Source organism: Megascapheus bottae, chromosome 31 (assembly GCF_031878675.1).
Source record: "Megascapheus bottae isolate mThoBot1 chromosome 31, mThoBot2.hap1, whole genome shotgun sequence".
NCBI lineage: Eukaryota > Metazoa > Chordata > Mammalia > Rodentia > Geomyidae > Megascapheus > Megascapheus bottae.
This window is the reverse complement of record NC_143539.1, coordinates 2,432,077-2,450,158: the sequence shown is the minus strand read 5'-3', so window position 1 is coordinate 2,450,158 and position 18,082 is coordinate 2,432,077. Positions and strand designations below refer to the sequence as shown.

General features: G+C 53.1%; 1 protein-coding gene across 2 annotated transcripts; it reads right to left on the bottom strand.

The window, feature by feature from the left end:
* Positions 1 to 3,010: 3,010 nt before the first annotated feature.
* Positions 3,011 to 14,873, bottom strand: Tsks (testis specific serine kinase substrate). Of its 2 annotated transcripts, none has more exons than XM_090322490.1 (11): positions 14,626 to 14,873; positions 14,191 to 14,413; positions 8,316 to 8,411; positions 8,060 to 8,143; positions 7,490 to 7,600; positions 6,820 to 7,106; positions 5,625 to 5,819; positions 5,093 to 5,266; positions 4,267 to 4,402; positions 3,314 to 3,513; positions 3,011 to 3,190 (listed from the first exon to the last, which is right to left on the bottom strand). In XM_090322490.1, the coding sequence occupies exons 1-11, from the start codon at positions 14,793 to 14,795 to the stop codon at positions 3,034 to 3,036; spliced, it is 1,833 nt and encodes a 610-aa protein (XP_090178616.1). In that variant the 5' UTR covers positions 14,796 to 14,873; the 3' UTR covers positions 3,011 to 3,033. The 2 variants fall into 2 exon arrangements, with proteins under 2 accessions (XP_090178616.1, XP_090178617.1); XM_090322491.1 differs by having other exon boundaries at positions 3,346 to 3,470; positions 14,626 to 14,868.
* Between the last annotated feature and the right edge of the window lie 3,209 nt (positions 14,874 to 18,082).

Below are 18,082 nucleotides of genomic sequence, written 5' to 3'. Positions count from 1 at the left end.
TCCTCCGCCCTTGAGTGACCCTGGCATAGATTCACCTCCATCACCACCTCAACTCCGAACACCTGCGAAGAGTGGTCCCTTCCTACTGTCGTCCACCAAACCCTCAGCCAGCCTGGACCAGACAACCCACAAGCCCAACTTTGTGTCTCCACCTCAAACCATCGCTCAGCTACTTGAGACACAGAAGTAGGAGGATCACACTTTGAAATTACTGAGACCTCCATCTGCTAAAAAACAAAAGCCAGGTGCTGGTGGCTCATGCTGTAGTCCTAGCTACTCAGGAGGCTGAGACCTCAGGATCACAGTTCAAGGCCAGCCTGGGCACTACAGTCCCTAAGACTCATCATCAATGAACCACCAGAAAACCGAAAGTGGCGCTGTGGTTCAAGTGGTAGAGCGCTAGCGTTGAGTTGAAGAGCTCAGGGACAGCGCCCAGGCCCAGAGTTTAGGCCCCACGACCGACAAAAAAAAAAAAAAAATTAAAAATAATTTTAAAATATAGGGGCCGGGAGCGTAGCCTATTGGTAGAGTGCTTGGCTAGCATGCATGAAGCCCTGGGTTCAATTCCTCAGTACTACATACACAGAAAAAGCCAAAAGTGGTGCTGTGGCTCAGGTGGCAGAGCGCTAACCTTGAGCAAAAAGTGTCCAAGGACAGTGCCCAGGCCCTGAGTTCAAGCCCCGAGACTGGCCAAAAAAAAACAAAACCAACAACATATATATATGCCGGTCATGGCTCATACCCAGAATCCTGGCTATACAGGAGGCTGAGATAGAGCTCAACCCAGGCAAAGTCCCTGAGGAACCCATCTCAACCAATATGTGGGCACAGTGCCGCACATCTGTCATCTCAGCCATGGCAAGAATCAAAATCAGAGCATCGCCATCCAGGCACGGTCCAGAATAAAAAGGGTAATCCTGTCTCAAACAGTGCTAAAAGAGGGCTGGCAGTGTGGTTCAGAGGTAGAGCACCTGACTGGTTAAGTAGAAGGCCCTCATTTCACATCCCAGAGCCAAAACAACAGCTACTCAAGCTAGAGGTAGATCCAAATTTGAGGCTGGCTAGTTAAAAACATGAGACCCCCATCTAAAAATCAAAAGCTCAAGAGGCTGAGGCCCAGAGGTCGAATGCTTGCCTAGAATATCCCTAAGTCCCTGAGTTCAATCCCTAATATGGGGGTCGGGGATTCATAAAGATAGTAAGCTACTTTGATGGGAAAAGACTGTCTGTCAAGCAAATGGCATCAGAAAAGCTGGATATTCACATGAGAAAAGTCCATATTGGGTTTTTACCTAATTTCATATGTCAAGATTTTCTCAAAAAGGATCAAGCATGTAAATGTCAGAAATATAAAACTCTAAAGGAAAACATACGAGAAAAGCTTCGTGACATTCAATTTGGCAGGGGTTTCTTGCACGTGATATTGAAAGCACAAGGAACAGACGACGAGATCAGTTTGGACTATCTTCTAATTTCACACTTCTAACTGGGCAGGGTGTTAATGTGCCTGTAGTCCTAGCACTCAGGAGGCTGAGCCAGGAGGTCAGCTTCTCCTCTAACCTCGACCCCAGTGCTGGGATTAGAGACTTGTGCCACTATGCCTGGCCATAACCATTTATGTCAAAAAATACGTATTAATGATTCAAAGCTCTGACTTGCCTGGTGGTTTATATTATTAAGGAATTATGTGTAATTCCTGGTGTTCAATAATGAAATGGTGGTTAGGTTTTAATCTCCCCGTAAAGAAAAGCTCAGTGGAGTACTTAGGGAGAAAATGGAAGGCTGTGGATGTATTTCCAAACAGCTGAGGGTGCAGGGGTGAGATTAGCTGTTCCTGCCGCTGAAACATGTCCCACAAATGAACCCTCTTAAAGAATCCCAGTTACTTACGTGAGTTTTAGAGGTCAAGAGACAAGCAGGTCTGACTAAGCTGAAATTAGACGTAGGCTGAGCTGGTCCCAAGAGGCTAGACTGTGTTGGGGGTGGGGCTGTTATGATGGGAGGCGGGCCTTGTGATGTGGCTGGTCCAGGGGGCGGGGCTGCTTTGGGGCTGGGGTTGTCTTGGACTGAGGGAGTGTTCCGCCTCGCCAGCTACCCGGCTGCAATTTTAGGCTCATGGTGAATTCCTCCACTTTCAGCATTATGCACCTCTCTACCATGGTCACCTGAACTCACCTCTGCCTTCCTCTTGGAATTGTGAAAGGCTGTGATTAGCAGGTGCTACACTTGTAATGCTAGCTACTTGGGCAATTGAGATCAGGAGATGGGAGGTTCCTGGCCAGCCCAGGCATAAATCTGTCCCTTCCATCGCTAGGATTCTGTGACACCTGCCTGTAATCCCAGCTCCTTAGAAGGCAGTAGCAGGAAGATTATAGAGGGCTAGCCCAAGAAAAAAATAGCAACATCCTGCCTTGCGTCTCTTAAGGGGCTCAGCTTCCTGACGGCTGGGACCACAGGAATTTGCCATCGTATCTGTTTTATGTTCATTTTTTACCCAGCTTCCTCAGCAAACATTCAAGAAATTAGATGTGGTTGGATTCTCTAACTTTGTGTGCACTCTCTTGCATGTGGGGAGGTGGTACTAGGGTTTGAACTCGAAGCCTTGGGTTGTCCCAGAGCTTCTTTGCCTGGCACTCTACTGGATTCCCATTCCTTCTATTGTGTGGATTCTTCTGTGAACAGCACACTTCATTTGAATATATTTTAATAAATTCCTTGACCTCAGGGCCTTGGGTGTCGTCCTTTAGTCTTTTTACTCAAGGCTGGTGCTCTACTACTTAGACCACAGCTCTGCTTTTGGCATTTTGATGATTAATTGGAGCTAAGTGTTTCCTGTCTGGACAGGCTTTTAAACCAAGTCCTCGGATCTCAGCCTCCTTAGCTGGTGTTACAGGTGTGAGCCACCGACTCCTCGCCTGCCCTGGAATTGTCTCTTCCAATAAATCAATTCCCCTCCCCCTCACGAATACCCCACATCTGCTTCAAGGTAGTGACCAAAAGGGAGTCCGAATTCATGCCAGCATGAGAGGCCATTTATTGTTCAGGGGCTGGCCCCCCACGTTTTGGGGGAGCCCCTCCACTACTTCCTCCCCCTATTGTCCCAGTAGACCCCTCAAGTGGCAGGTGGCTGAGCTGATCGTGGAGAGAGCACATCTTCAAATGTAGATAGTCAAGAGCGGCCACCTTCTCCCTGTAATCACAGCCAGGGGGAGAGTGGGTCGGTGCTGGCCAGGCTTGGTTCTGGACCATGGTGAGGCGGGCTGCTGGGGTGGGCAGCGGAAGGAGAGGCCAGCCCCCTTTCCAGAGATCTCACCCTCCTCCCATGCCCTCCGCCTCCTTCCTCACTCCGGCTTCATCTTGTCCGTCAGCAGCAGGTTCTTGGCCCGCAGGGCCTCGTCTTGGGCAAGCCGAAGTGTGGAGCTCAGGGCCTCTGCCCTGACGTGTTTGGCCAAGGCCTGGCGCTCCAGCTCCTGGGGAGAGGGGTGTAGGCGCCGCTGGGCTTGCTGGACTGGGCTGGGGGTGGAGGGGGGAGCTGGATCGCGGAGGGCAAGGGGCAGGGTCCCATGGGGCCCATATACCACCCCACCCCTCATCAATGCCCCAGCCTGACTGACTCTGGCATCCCACAATGCACTGGTTTCCCAAACGCTCCTATGTCTGTCCCATCAAGCATGAAATCATGTCCAAAATTTGATCCCCTAATGTCCATCAACTACCCTGTGTGGGAGGCCCATGGTGACATTCTACGTCTACTTCGTGTGTCTAGGAACGCGGCCCAAGTATTCGACCGATAGCTCGGATGCACAAGCATTCCATGCTACCTGGCTCACCTGTCTGCCTTACCAACCACCTAGCTCACCCTTAGACCAGCATCCCCTGTGGGTGGCTTTGGATTTCTATGTCCCACAATGCACCACCGTGCTCTAGCAGCTATGGGACTTGAGTCTGTCATGCAGTACCCCAGGAATTGCTTCCTGTGACCTATTGTCATTGGATCCACTGTCGGGCCTCTGGGATCCCACTGTTTTCTGCAGGTCTATAGGAAATCAGGTGCCTGCTTCCTGGTGTCTGTTTCTTGCAGCCCGTTGCCCATATTGACATGTGATTTGGCCCATGACTCAGTAACCACCAAGCCACGAGTCCCACCCCCTCATGGGTCATAGCCAAGGCCTTTGCCAATGCCTGCTTGCCCCCAGTCCGACCTGGGAATGAGCACACCCATATAGAAAAGCAAAATGGAACATGGTAGCCCATGGTCCCTGGTACCAGAATCTTCTTGTGTAGCCTCTGGCAGCTGGGACAGGCAGGAGCCAGACCCCTTTGCTTCACCTCGTCCACTAGTGGGGTCAGCGCTCGCTCCAGTAGCTGCTGCAAGGACTCCGTGGACAACTGCTGCCCCTGGCTGGGAGAAGGGTAAAGGTCCATGCGGACTCCATTCTCAAGATGGCCCGCGTTCACCTGCCCCACACCTAACACCACATTCCCACCACGGTCATGAATGGTTCAACAGATAACCTGGAGTTGCTACCCAAACGGAATCCCTCCCCGCCTTGACTCTCCACCTTCGTGGAGATCTCACTTTCTGCACAACATACTGAGAAACAAAAACCACCCTGCCTGCTATTTGAACCACACCTGAGCCTTCCCACAAGGTACTTGTGGAGCCACAGAAGCCTCTAAATGTATCAAGTCTTCCTCCAGTTCCTCAGGACACTAATATTATCTAATGGGGAGGGAAGAACCTTGGCTCTCATAGTACAACACAACTGGCTGGCTGGTCCCCAAATGCACTGGTGTGTGTGTGGGGGGGGGTGTGGATAGTGGGCTTGAACTCTGGGCACTCAAGGCTAGTGCTCTACCCCTGGAGCCACAGCCCCATTTTTGCTGGTTAATTTAAGACAAGTCTCCACAGGCGTTGCTACCCAGGCTAGTTTTGAACTGTGATCCTCGGATATCCGTCTCCTGAATGGCTGAGATCACAGGCGTGAGTCACAGGCATGCGGCCGGCACTGGGATCCCTCGTTCCCCTACCTTCAGTTCTGCTGACCCAGAATGTACCAGCTTCACCCCCCTCCCTGCCCCCACCCCATACCTGGCGCAGCGAGTACAGGAGCCTTGGGAGGACCGATCCAGGCTTATGGAGTGGTCAGGTCCCCTTCGAGAGTTCTGAAGTTGCCGCCCCAGCTCTTCCAGAATTGGTTTCACTGGGCCCAGCCCCTCCAGTTCGCTCCTCAGTGAAGCCACCGACACTGCGGACCGCTCCACCCTGGGGCAGGAGAGGTACCAGGGCCTGCAGCCACCTCCCTCCCCTGAACACCGCTTCACACCCTGCCTGTTCACCACTGGTTCTACTTGTCCCCCCCCCCGCCCCCACCACCACTTTTGCCTTTGTAGGTGTGGAACTCCCTCCCTCCTCTAATTGACCCCTCCCCTCCCCTAACTAGCCCCGCCCACTTTCAAGTTGGCCCCTCCCCTCCTCTAATTGGCCCCGCCCCTTGGGCCTTCCTATGGGATGCCCTTTCTGATTGGCTGTTCTTCAAACTACTACGCGGCGTGGAGGGCCCAGACCCCTCGGGCTGACTCCGCCCCCTCCCCTCGGCCTCCCGCCCCGCCCCAGCCCTTACATGGTGCACAGCTCATCCGCTCGGCTTCGCAGCTCCTGCAAGCCCCGCGCCGACTGCGCCTGCTCGCGCTGCGCCCGCTCCCACTGGCCCAGGAAGCCGTCCAGTCTGCCTCCCAGGCCCCCGAGCAGCCGCAGGGCCTCCTGCACCGCTCCCTCCTCCTGATGCCACCGGGCGGTCAGCGAGGACACCTCCCTCCTGGGTGGGTACAAGGTTTGGTCACATCTCTACTGGTCCGGTTCCTGGAGAAGGCCGACTTCCCATATCCAGACCCGACCCCGACGCTTGGGCCATCCATTTGTGGAGATCCAGAATGCTGCTTGTGTTCTGTCTCCCTGTTGGCTCTCCTGGCTATTTCCTTGTCAGGTCCTCAACTTGAGCCTGGGCTCCTGAGGTGCCCAGCAAGGCACTGCTCCTCACTATCCTGTCCAATCCTGCGCCTCAGTTACCAACGCATCAGTTCCAAGGTTAAAAATCAGTTCTTCAAAGACCGGCCTATGACGGGCTCTGGAGGCTCACGCCTGTCATCCTGGCTACTCAGGGGGCTGAGGCCTGAGGGGTCGTGGTTCAAACCCAGCCTGGGCAGACAGTCCCGGTGACTGGACTCCCATCCCCAGTGAACCACCAGAAAACGGGAAGTGGCGCTGTGGCTCAAAGTGGCAGAGGGCTAGCCTTGAGCTGAAGAGCCCGGGGACAGTGACCAAACCCTGAGCTCAAGCCCCATAACCCACAAAGAAAAAAAAAGAAAACAGACCTGCCCGCACGGGCCACTGCCCAGAACTCTCCCTTGACGGCTCTTCCAGACCTCGCCCCTCAGCCACGCCCTTTATCCACCCCAGGCCACCCAGGACCCCACCCCATCAGATCGAGGCCCTACCCCGTTCCCCGCCCACACCAAGCCTGGACCCGCCCCTTCAATCCTCACCGACTCTAGCCCCTCCCCTTTGCCTCTGCCTATTGGAGAGGCCCCACCCACACCAAGCCTGGACCCGCCCCCTTCAACCCGCCCCGCCCCTCTCCCCGTCCCCGCCCATTGGAGAGGCTCCACCCCTTTCCCCGCCCACAAGAAGTCCGCCTGGACCCGCCCCCTTCAATCCTGGATCGCACTGGCTCCTCCCAGACACACCCCTCTGGCCCCGCCCATCACACAGAAGCCCCGCCCCGGCGTCTCTCGGCCCCGCCCCTCTGCCCCGCCCACCTCAGCTCCTCCAGGCCGGTGGAGACCTTCTGTAACTCCTGCTCGCTCACATAGGGACCCTCCCCGGTCCGGGACCCCATTCCCCAGGCGCCAGCGGCCAGGCAGCGCGGCCTCGGGGTGTCCTCGGCGTTCCCCGAGGACCCGGAGCAGCCCTGGTTCACAGCAGAAGTGCACAAGCCATGCCGGGAGAGGCCGGCCTCCAGCTTCTGCTCCAGCTCCTGCATCTCAGCCTCCTGCCTCCTCGGCGTCTCGTCCTGCAGTTGCTGCTGGAGGTAACGCAGCTTCTCCTGGGCAGAGAGGGGTCATGGCCTCCAACCCCACGCCACCTGCCAATCCAACCCAGCTCTCCCCGAGATTGGGAAGGGACTCCCCTCCCTCCCCATGGCGAAATGGCCCAGTCCGTGGCTCCACCCTGCCTTCCGCTCCCGGTCTCGGCCTCCTGTGTGGTCAAAGACCAGTGCCTGCCACTCAGGAAGAATAACAGGAGCGCACACTTGGCCAGGACTGCACATTCGCACTTGAAGTCCATCTTGCTGTCTCTGGACCTGAACGTGCCTGCATGGGGGGCCACTGATCTGGGTGTGGTGGTGGGGATGGTGGCAGGGCACAAAGCTCCTTCTGCACCCACCTTCTCCCCACAGACACTAGGGGCATCTCCCCCCCCCCTTACCTCTAGGAGGGCAGAATTCTGTTTCAAGACGTTGGTTTTGATCTCAGCGTCCTCCACAGATCGGGTCACCTTCCGGCAGTTCTCCTGGGCCAGGATATCAGGGCGCAGGCCCTACCTTCCCATTCCAGTTCTGCCTCCCGACCCTTAGCCTTGCTCTTTCCATAAGGATCCCCCACTCCAGCCAGGATTCACTTCCTTGGCTCAAGGAACATCTCCCTTCTTAGCCAAACTTCTCCAGTCCTCTCGCGTAACCCTCCTTCCATTCCTCCCATTCTCCTCCTCTTTTTTGTTTCTAGTTCCATTACTGGGACTTGAACTTAAGGCTTCATGTTCTTGCTTGACTTTTTGTTGTTGGTGGTGCTTCACCACTTTGAGCCACCGTTTCACTTCTAGTTTGGGGGAGTCTCACAGACTTCCCTGCCCTGGCTGGCTTCAAACCAGGATCCTCAGAGCTCTCAGCCTCCTGAGTAGCCAGGATTACAGGCGTGAGCCACCAGCACCTGGCTGGCCCGCATCCTTCTTTCCTGTTATCGTCCCCCACACAACTCCCCCATGTCCCTAGCACCTCACCTTGAGTTGACTACAGTATCCTTCCAACTCTTCCGCTTCCTGCCGCCTCCTTTCTAGATTCTCACTCAGCACAGAACACTCGCTCTTGAGTATGGAAGACAAGAAGGGTAGCCAGGACTGCAGGGAGCCGCCTGTGGGCATTTACCTTCTGCTTCTCAAACATCAATCTGGGCCATGGATTCACTGACTATAGAGCAGGTCTATCGAAGAGGAACTCAGAGGAAGAGGGAGCATCTGGAGGAGAAGGGAGTCATACTTGCAGGGTTTGGACGTGTTGGTTAACTCGGGTGGTCTTTTCTTTCAAGCTAGTGATGGAGTCTTTGGCTCGGACCAATCCACTGTTGACCCCGCTCTGGAAGAAGAGGAGGAGACAGGGGGTTCAATGCATGTGTGAATGCCAGCCTCAACCTGGAGATGAACTCTAGAACGAGGAAGCTGGGAGAGAGGGGCTGGGATGGCCTAGTGGTACAGTGCTTGCCTAGCATGCATGAAGACCCGGGTTCGATTTCTTGGTACCACATACATAGAAAAAGCTGGAAGTGGTGCTGTGGCTCATGTGGCAGAGATTTAGCCTTGCGAAAGCCCGAGGGCCCTGAGTTCAAGCACCAAGACTGGCAAACACACACACACACACACACACACACACACACACACACAAAGGAACCAAGACATGAGAAAGGGTATCAATGTCTGTGAAGTAATGCACCTTCTATCTGGTGAATATAATGTAACCCTTCTATTAATTATAATAAAAAATAGATGGGAAAAAAACAAAGGAAAAAAGTATCTCAGAGAGGGATATCTCGTATTCTTAACAGTAGACAACATATTAAGTGACCTAACCAGAATTCATGTTTACTTATAAATATTAATTATTGGGGCCGGGAGTTTGGCCTAGTGGTTAAAGTGCTTGCCTAGCATGCACGAAGACCCAGGTTCGATTCCTCGATACCACATACAGAGAAAAAAGCCAGAAATGGTGCTGAGGCTCAAGTGGTAGAGCTCTAGCCTTGAGAAAGTCCAAGGACAGTGCTCAGGCCCTGAGTTCAAGCCCAGGACTGGCAAAAAAAAAAAGTTATTATTAAATTGTACCTCTCTCTCTCTCTCTCTCTCTCTCTCTCTCTCCTCCGCCCCCCAGTCCTGGGGCTTGAACTCAGGGCTGAGCACTGTCCTGGGCAAGCACTCTCTCACCACTAGACCACCCTTCCACCGCCCTCCCCCTTCATAATGGCGATCAGCTGCCTAGACGAGGCTGGTCGCCGGAAGCCAGGGCCTCGCCGTGATTGACAGCTGTGCTATTATACCTGCTGTGACTTTCACGTGAAAAATAAGCTAGCTTGCTTCAACCAGTTATTTCGGATCCTTTCACAGTTGCTTACTAATACAGAGAGAAAGAAAAACACATTTCCCTCTTGTGAGGTAGAGACATTATGGGGTTTGTTTGTTCTTTTTTCTATCATTGTTCAGGAGAACAAGTGTGTTGTCAGTACTAAGTTGCTTTATGTCAGGAAAATGGTGACATGGAAGCCCCACATTCCGCACGTCCCCAGAAGCACAATGAAAACTTGGTATGTGTGCAGGGGGCTGTGAGTCAATTTTCCACTGTGGAAATCGACTAAATGTTTATGGTGATTCAACAAGTATGTATTCAACTAGAAAAAAGAGATGTTTTCCTCCTTGTCTTTTGGTCGTGATGCTGGAAGCTAAACTAGTCAGGAACTGCAAATAAGAATCAGTGTCCAGGCTGGCCCAGGAATAAACATGAAACTTTAGCTGAAAAAAATAGCAAAAAGGACTGAGGGACTCGGCTCCTGTCGTTGAATACCTGTCTAACAATTGCAAAGCCTAGAGCTGAAACCCTAGTGATGCCAAAGAAGAAGAAGTTAGGGGATGTTATCTCCAATTAATCACCCGAAAACCAGAAGTGGACTGGCTCAAGAAGTAGAGTGGTAACCTGGAAGTGAAGAGCTCAGAGATAAGGAGCAGGCCCAGAGTTCAAGTCCCACTACCCACAAAAAAAAAAAAAAAAATATATATATATATAAAAATAAGCAACTACTCAGTACACTTAGGGAGGAGACACTCTGTGTGAACGGTTGCCACATTATAATAGCTGAAATGTTTAGTTTTCAACACACAAAAAACTTGACTCATGGAAGTATCGACTGTCCACTGTGATGCCCATATCTAATCCCAGCATCTAGGAGTTCAAAGCCAGCCTGGGCTGCATTGCCAGAGACTGGTAGCTCACGCCTGTAATGCTAGATACACAGGAGGCTGAGATCTGAGAATCGTGGTTTGGAGCCAGCCCGGACAGGAAAGCCCATGAGACTCATCTCAAATCAGCCACCAGAAAACTGGTTCAAAATGGGCAAAGGAGCTGAGGGACAGCGTCCAGGCCATCAGTTCAAGCCCTGTGACCAATAAAATTAAAAATTCTAACAACAACAAAACCAAGACAGAGCGGGGCGCGGTGGCTCACACCTGTAATCCTAGCTACTCAGGAGACTGAGATCTGAGGATCAAGGTTCAAAACTGGCCCAGGCACAAAAGGACCTGAGACTCTTATCTCCAATGAACCTCTAGAAAATGGGAAGTAGGGCAACGCCCAGGCCGAGTTCAAGTCCCCATGACCACACACAAAAAAAGAAATCCCAAGGTGGGGGCCGGGGGTTTGACCTAGTGGTAGAGTGCTTGCCTAGGACGCACGAAGATTCAGTTTGATTCCTGAGTACCACATACATGGAAAAGGCAGGAAGTGGTGTTGTCGCTCAAGTAGTAGAGCTCTGGATTTGAGAGAGCCCAAGGACAGTGCTCAGGCCCTGAGTTCAAGCCTCAAGACTGGCCAAAAAAAGAAAAAGAAAAAGAAAGGAAAAAAGAAAGAAAAGAAACCCCAAGGGGCTGGGAATATAGCTCAGTGGTAAAGCTCTTATCTAGCATACACTGCCTTGGGTCCTATCTCTAACACACTACAAAACACAACAAAGACAAAGGAAATCGACTGCTCATGTAAAAGGCAAGTTCAGGGAGGCAATGCATAGACACTGTCCCAGGAAGTTTGGACTAAGATTTACTATTGTCTTTATTGTTTTAGTTTTTGGCGCTACTAGTGGACTTTGAATTCAAGGCATTGAGCTCTCACTCAGCTGTTTCACTCAGGTTGATGCTCTGTCACTTGAGCCACAGCTCTACTTCTAGCTTTGTGTAGGTTAATCGGGCATAAGAATCTCTTCGATTTCTCTGTTAGGGCTGGCATTGAATCGAGATATTCAGATCTCAGCCATGACTCAGGCATGAGTCACTGGCATCCAGCTTTAACTCAATACTTTATTTCTGGGGCCATGGGGCCAGGAGTGTGGCCTAGTGGCAAAAAAAGAAATACTTTAATTACTTTTTGTGCCTGTACTGAGGCTTGAACTCAGGACCTAGGCACTATCGCTTAGCTTTTATACTAAAGGCGAGTGCTCTACCACTTGAGCTACAGCTGCACTTCTGGCTCTGTGTGTGTGTGTGTGTGTGTGTGTGTGTGTGTGTGTGTGTGTGTGTGTGTGATTATTTGGAGGTAAGAGTCTTCACTTATATACCCAACAACCTATGACTGGATAGAGAAAATGTGGTAAATAATGATGAGTATTATTTAGCCATAAAGAACAATGAAATGATGTCATTTTCCAGTTCCTCTCTACCTAAACTATGTTATACTAAAATGCATAATACATCCTTTCTGAGACTTAAAAATAATAAATCAGGGCTGGAATGTGGCTTAGTTATAGAGTGCTTGCCTAATATGTATGAAGTCCTGGGTTCAATTCCTCAGTACCACATAAACAGAAAAAGCTAGATGTGGTGGAGTGCTAGCCTTGAGCAAAAGAAGCTCAGGGACAGTGCTGCTCAGGTTCTGAGTTCAAGCCCCAGGTTTGGCAAAATAATAATAATAATAATAGTGATAAAGCAAATCCAGCAGTGTGTAAAGTATATATTGTAGTCAGTTAGGAATATCCCAAGAATGCAAGTTTAGTTCAATATAGGAAAACCAATGTCATATATCATATCAATAGAATAAAGTGGGGAAATACATGATCGTGTCAATAGAGAAAAAAATGTTTGACAAAGCCAGAGCCATGTTTCCTTTTTTGAGTCTTGGCTGGACTGAGTCCAGCTGCAAAATCTAGCATTGATTTCCTGCCTCCTCTCTCCTGCGGTGGGGACTGGTAGCCACCCTAAATTTCGGAAGTGAGATCTGCAGCCAGCATCCAGGAAAGACTGAAAGCTTTCAGAAGTGCCATCGTGGTGACATGTTGTCTGTAGCCTCATCTGACCTCTCCTTCCAATTAAGGTACACCAAGTGGGCTGTCCTCTGAGTTTGGAGCTAATTTGGCCAATAACTAAAGTGTGTTACGCACCTGATTTATTCCCAAGCCACTACTCTAAGATGTTACTCAGCTAGGAGCTTTGTCCATCCCGTTCGAGGACACTTTTTGTTCCCTGAGTCTTTGCCTTTCTCTTCCTCTCTCCCCTCCCCCCCTCCCTCTTTTCTCTCCTCTTTCCTCTCTGGATTTCTTTCCCCTTTTCCAAGTCTCTGTCTCCCTCTGTCTGGGTCTCTGTCCCCTCCTCTCTGTGTCCCCCCTCTGGGCCTTTGTCCCCTTTCTTCTGGGTCTGTGACCACCCCTTGCCCCTCCCTGCTTTCAATGGATCCCTCCCCCTCCTCCCCACCCTTTCCAGTGGTCTCTAGTGATATAGCTCCATTGCTGGGGGCCAGTATTTGCTTCACCCTTCTTCTCGAAGCTCTTGCATGAACCCTAAAGCAAGGGCTGCCATTACTACTTATTTTTTTCCCCTTTTGCAGAGAAAGAACTGAAGCTCTGAAGTGGCTGGTCCTTTCCCAGCCTCTAGCAGCTCAGATGCCCTTGACCCTCTGGCCCAAGGCTCTTTCCCAGTCTCAGCTGCTGGGGGATGTGACTCAGAAATAGCTCTCGTGGGAGGTGAAGCTGCTGGAACTGTGCGAGAGCGGCATGGAGGGAAGCAGGAGGCAGAAGGACTGCAGGAGTTGAGGAGAAGGCGGCCGGCTGGCAATCTCAGGCCCCCCGCTGGTCACCCACCTTGACCCTAACCCAGCCTCTGACTCTCCTGGCCTCTGCCACCAGGGTCTCGTCTCCATCCTTTCCCCTCCCCACCCCCATCCAGAGATGTCTTAGGGGAAAAGAAGTGTTCCCATGGGGTCAGGAGTTTGGCCTAGTGGTAGAGTGCCTGCCTAGCATGGACGAAGACCAGGGTTCGATTACTTGGTACCACATGCATAGAAAAGCTGGAAGTGGTGCTATGGCTTCAAATGGTAGACCTGTAGCCTTGAGGAAAAAAGCCCAAGGACAGTGCTCAGGCCCAGCGTTCAAGCCCCAGTATATGACAGAGAGAGAGAGAGGGGTTGCCACATCCTTCAGGATGGCAATGAGATTGCAGCCCTGCTGCCTGCCACCAGCCTGTGTGGTCACAGGAGGGCCCCGCCATGAAGGGCTGACAGCGGGAAGGAGCTAGGCCTCAGCATGAACTCCAGTCCTGCACTGACCTTGGAAGGTCACTCCAGCTCTCTCTACCCCAGTATTCGTTCTCTCCTTGTTTTACTTGACTTCTTAAATCCAGTCGTTATGCCAGGCTCCTTCCTGGAACTTGTCCAGAGGAAAAGCAAAGCCAAGAGTGGCAGTGCATGCCTGCAGTCCCAGCGTGTGGAAGGAAGAATTGAGCCCGATTCTCGGGTTGCTCTCCTCTCCCCTGATCCCATGCTGGCTCCCCTTTTTGCTCAGCCAGGGCACCCGCAATCGGAACACCCTTCCCTTCCCCCAGCCTCGTCTGTCTGTCATACCACCCTATAGTCCAGGCTCTTTTCAGCCCCCGTCCCTTTGCACATGCTCTTCATCATGCCAGGATCATTTTCCTTTCCCTCCCTGTATCTTCCAGATCCAGCTGTGACCCCACAAAGACCTGGGGCCTTGTACAAGTGACTAACATGGTCGCTCTGCCCGGGCTCAGCTTGGCTCTCCCGGGGAAGAAAGTGTGGGCTCCTTCTGGGGCCTTCTCCTCCTGAGCCCTTTCAGGGGGCCCCCTGGGGGGGGGGGCTCTGTCTTTGTCCTCCTCACCAGAAGTTCTGTGATGTCCGGGTCATCTGGAGCCCAGGGTGGCGTGGGGGAGGCGGGGGGCCCCGGCAGGGCCAGGGTCCCGCTGTCCTCGGTGGTCGAGTCGGTCCCGGAGGAGTCGGGCTCCATGGCGGCCAGGTTGAGCAGGGACACGTTGGTGCAGGCCGAAGACCTTTTAAGGTTCAGACACCAGTGCATGGGCTCGTGGGACATCCGCGGCTCCACCCTGCCGAGGACAAGCAGGTCGGAGGGTCCAGCGGCTCCCCCGGCAGGCACCGAGGTCCCCCCGGGCCAGGGCGCACCCCGCCCCCGCCCCCCGCCAGCCTCCATGTCCCCCCCGCCCCCCCCGTGTCCTCCAGCACCCACGGTGGGACTCGAACTCGCCGGGAGGCCGCGCTGGGCGTTAGGGCCGTCCCCGACAGCGTGCGGCAAACCCACCCGTGGAACGACACGGCCTTCTTTTTCTTGGTGACCCCCTTGGCCGGGCTGGCCACCCCCCCGGGAGCCTCTGGGACCAGCTGGGAGCGGCTCTCCACCCCGGCAGGGGGGTCCCCGGCCTCGTGGATCTCTTTGGACTGCCAGATGGTCTTCACGACCACGCTCGCCATGGCGTGGGGGGCCTGCTCCCATGGGAGTCTCACCACCTTCTCGGTCCCCTGGCCCTGCTCGCAGCCCTCTGCACCCCCCGGTCTCCTGACTCACAAAGGACCCCACCACCGGGGTGGGGTGGGGGGGGGCGTGGGGTGACCCGGGGCTGGCCCGGCGCCCTGGCTCCCGCACCCCCCAGGGCCCGCGTGGACTGGTCCGGGCTTGTAGCCCGCATCCTCCCCCGGAGTCCCCTCCCGAGGGCCGGGCCAGCCTTCCCCTCGCCCGTGCCCTGATCCGAGCTTCCTCTGGTCACGTTGGAGGTAAGACTTCCCCGCCCGGGCTGGCTTTGAACCACCTCCCTCTGGATTTCAGTCCCGAGTGGACGGAATTATAGTTGGGGGCGACACGTGGTGCCTGCTGTCCTGTGTTGTTAAGGCAGAGTCTGAGCGGGGTTCCCCTACTTTGGGGGTCTACCTGAGAGCTAAGGTCAAGGTTCAAAGCTCGGTCAAGACGGGGGAGTCTACAAGACTCTGACCTCTATTAACTACCCCAAAGCAGGAAATGGAGCCGTGGCTCAACTGGTGAAGCACCAGCCCAGGCCCAGGCGTCTTTGAATGAGTTTATTTATGAGTTTATTCGGTGCGTACAATCACAAATACGAAACATCTGCTTTTCACCCGGGACAGAAAACTGCCTGTATATTTTTGACCACTGTCATCAGCGTCAGCAGTCTCAAAATTAAATTGTTCTACTGTCTTTTTTATTGTTACCAGGGTGGCTGGAGTCTACTGTGCTCCTATTGGACCGCACTGCTGTAACTCAACTGGGATTAACCTATGAGCACCTGTGGGCGGGACCACAGCGGCCCGATTCGTGGGTCCCACAGGCCCAGGGTTCTTGGGCCTAGTGGTAGAGCGCTTGCTTTCCTACCGGGCATGCATGAAGACCCGGGTTCGATTCCTCGGTACCACATACATAGATGGACGAGTGGAAAGTGGTGCTGTGGCTCAAGTATCCCTGAGTTCAAGTCAAGAATGGCAAAAAAAAAAGGCTTGGTGGGTTCGCAATCTTGTTCATCCTTAGGGCAGTGCCTTAGGCCTAGGCTTGAACATTGTGGTGTGGCTACTTCTTGGTTTCTGGGGTCTTGGGGTAGTCCAAGCTCCCCCGTGGGGAACTGGAGGTTTGGGGTGGGGAAGCAGCTCTATTTAGGGACAGTTTTTTTTTTTTCTCTTGTTCTTGGGACTATAGCTACTCCTTCAACATTCCTTAAAAAGTGTTCAAATATGCATTCAAAAGGTCTATTTTTATGGCATTTTATACCCAGCTCGTGGACTTCAGTGCTTGGAATGTGTTAACATCCCTCCTTAAGTCAGACTTCTTCAAGTTCTGGTGCTAACTTTTTTTGTTTGCTTGTTTAAATTTTAATAGACTGCAATTTAAAAGCAGAGAGTCTCCTTCCTCCCTCCCCCCCTTCCAGATTACAAATGGACTCTCCCGGTCGCTAAAACATCTGAAGGATGTCTGCCCTTTAGAATTCAGAATGGATTTTCCCAAGTTCCACTCCAGGAACCCAGATGGACCAGTCCATTGACTTTGCCAGGTGGACTCTTTGCAGGCTCCCCTTCCTGCCATGGACAGTGGGCCCTTCTCAGGACCTAGGCTCATGCCAGAAGACCAGGCTTCAGAGATTACAAAGAGTTCACAGGGTGGAATGCAGTTCCTAGAGGTGACAGAAATGGATTGTTCCAGTTCCCTTTGGCCCAATTTCTCACTAGCCCAGGGTTTTGGAATTTTGGCATCTTGACTTAAGCCAGAGCCAGTCAAACAGATTGTCCCTGGGGAGCCCGCACTAGCAAATGCACCCTTTCCTTTTTGGAAAAAAAAGTGGCTGAACTAGTAAGAAGTGTCATTTTTGCTTTGTTTTCTTTTGTCCGTCCTGGGGCTTGAACTCAGAGTTCTGTCCTTGGGCTTTCCTTGTGCTTTCTCGAGGCTAGCATTCTGCCACTTGAGCCACAGCACCACATCTGCCTTTTTCTATGTATGTGGTACCGAGGCATCGAACCGTGGTCTTCGTGCACACTAAGCAAGCAGTCTACCACTAGGCCAAACTCCCGGCCCAGAAGTGTCATTTTTGTCTGTGAGGCTTTGTGAGTCTGATAAAGGAGTTCACATTATTTGTTTATTTATTTATTTTATGCCGGTACTAGGGCTTGAACTCAGGGTCTGACCTCAGGGTCCGGGCATTGTCCCTGAGCTTTTTCACTCCAGGGTGGAGTTCTATCCCTTGATTCATACCTCCTCCACTTTGGCTTTTTCGTGGTGAATTGGGAGTTGACTCTCAGACTTTCCTGCCGGGCTGGCTTGGAACCATGATCCTCAGATCTCAGCCTCGGGAGGGGCTGGAAAGACAGGCGTGGGCCACAGCCTCGGCCGAGCTTCCACTGGGACTTTACATCCACTATAATCCAAGGTGATCCGGGCGTTGAGGCTGGGGAGGAACGAAAAGGGACACATTGGAAAGCAGTTACAAATCTAAACTAGAAAATTCGGATTCCTTCCCTTGCAGGATGCGTGTGGCCTCGGGCGAGTCGCTTAACCTCGCTGGCCCCCGGTTTTAACCCTGTTTAAAGGGAGGATCTGTGTTTTATGTAGCTCTCCGCTCAGGGTCTCTGAGTCGTCAGGGTTGTGGCCCGTCGGAGGAAGACGGGAAGGATTAATTCCTGGACCGGGATTTAAGGAGTCCAGGGTGGAGGAGTGGAGGGGGGGAAGCAGGGGAGGAGCTTGCGCAGTAAACATCTGATGCTCTCTGGCCCCGCCCAGCCCCTTCTCTGCAGCGGGGAATTGCAGGCGTCGCTCTACCTATCCCAGCCCAGCTGAGTGACAGTCCCCGCTCCTCCTTCTCCCTCCCTTCTCTATGGATCGTCACCCTCCGTCCGCCCCCACAACCGCCCAATCGAGGGCGGAAGTAGGACAGGCCTGACCAATCCGCGACGTCTGCGGGGGCTATCTATCTGACTATTGGCTCCGTTCAACTCAAGTCCCGCCCCCTCCGTCTGGTTTCCCCTCCCCCGCGCCTTCCTGCACGTCCCTCCCTCCCTCCCTCCTTGGAGCCAGGGGTTGAGATCCAATCACAGTTGGACTCTGTCTCGCGGAGTAGGCGGTCCTACGGTGCGTAATCGAACTCCGCTGCCGAACGGAAATAGCAGGATACTGGACCAATCGTCGCAGTTTGTCTTTATCTTGGGGCCAATGAGAGAGAGAGTAGGGGGCGAGTCGGAGTCGGAGTGGCAGTGCTCTCCACCAATGG

Coding starts and splice junctions, on each gene's coding strand:
- Tsks (XM_090322490.1), bottom strand. CDS start 14,795: ATGGCGAGCGTGGTCGTGAAGACCATCTGGCAGTCCAAAGAGATCCAC. Junction 5,820..6,819: donor ACCGGCCTGGAGGAGCTGAG/GTGGGCGGGGCA, acceptor GTACCCACCCAG/GAGGGAGGTGTCCTCGCTGA. Junction 4,403..5,092: donor TCCTGTACTCGCTGCGCCAG/GTATGGGGTGGG, acceptor CCCTTCTCCCAG/CCAGGGGCAGCAGTTGTCCA.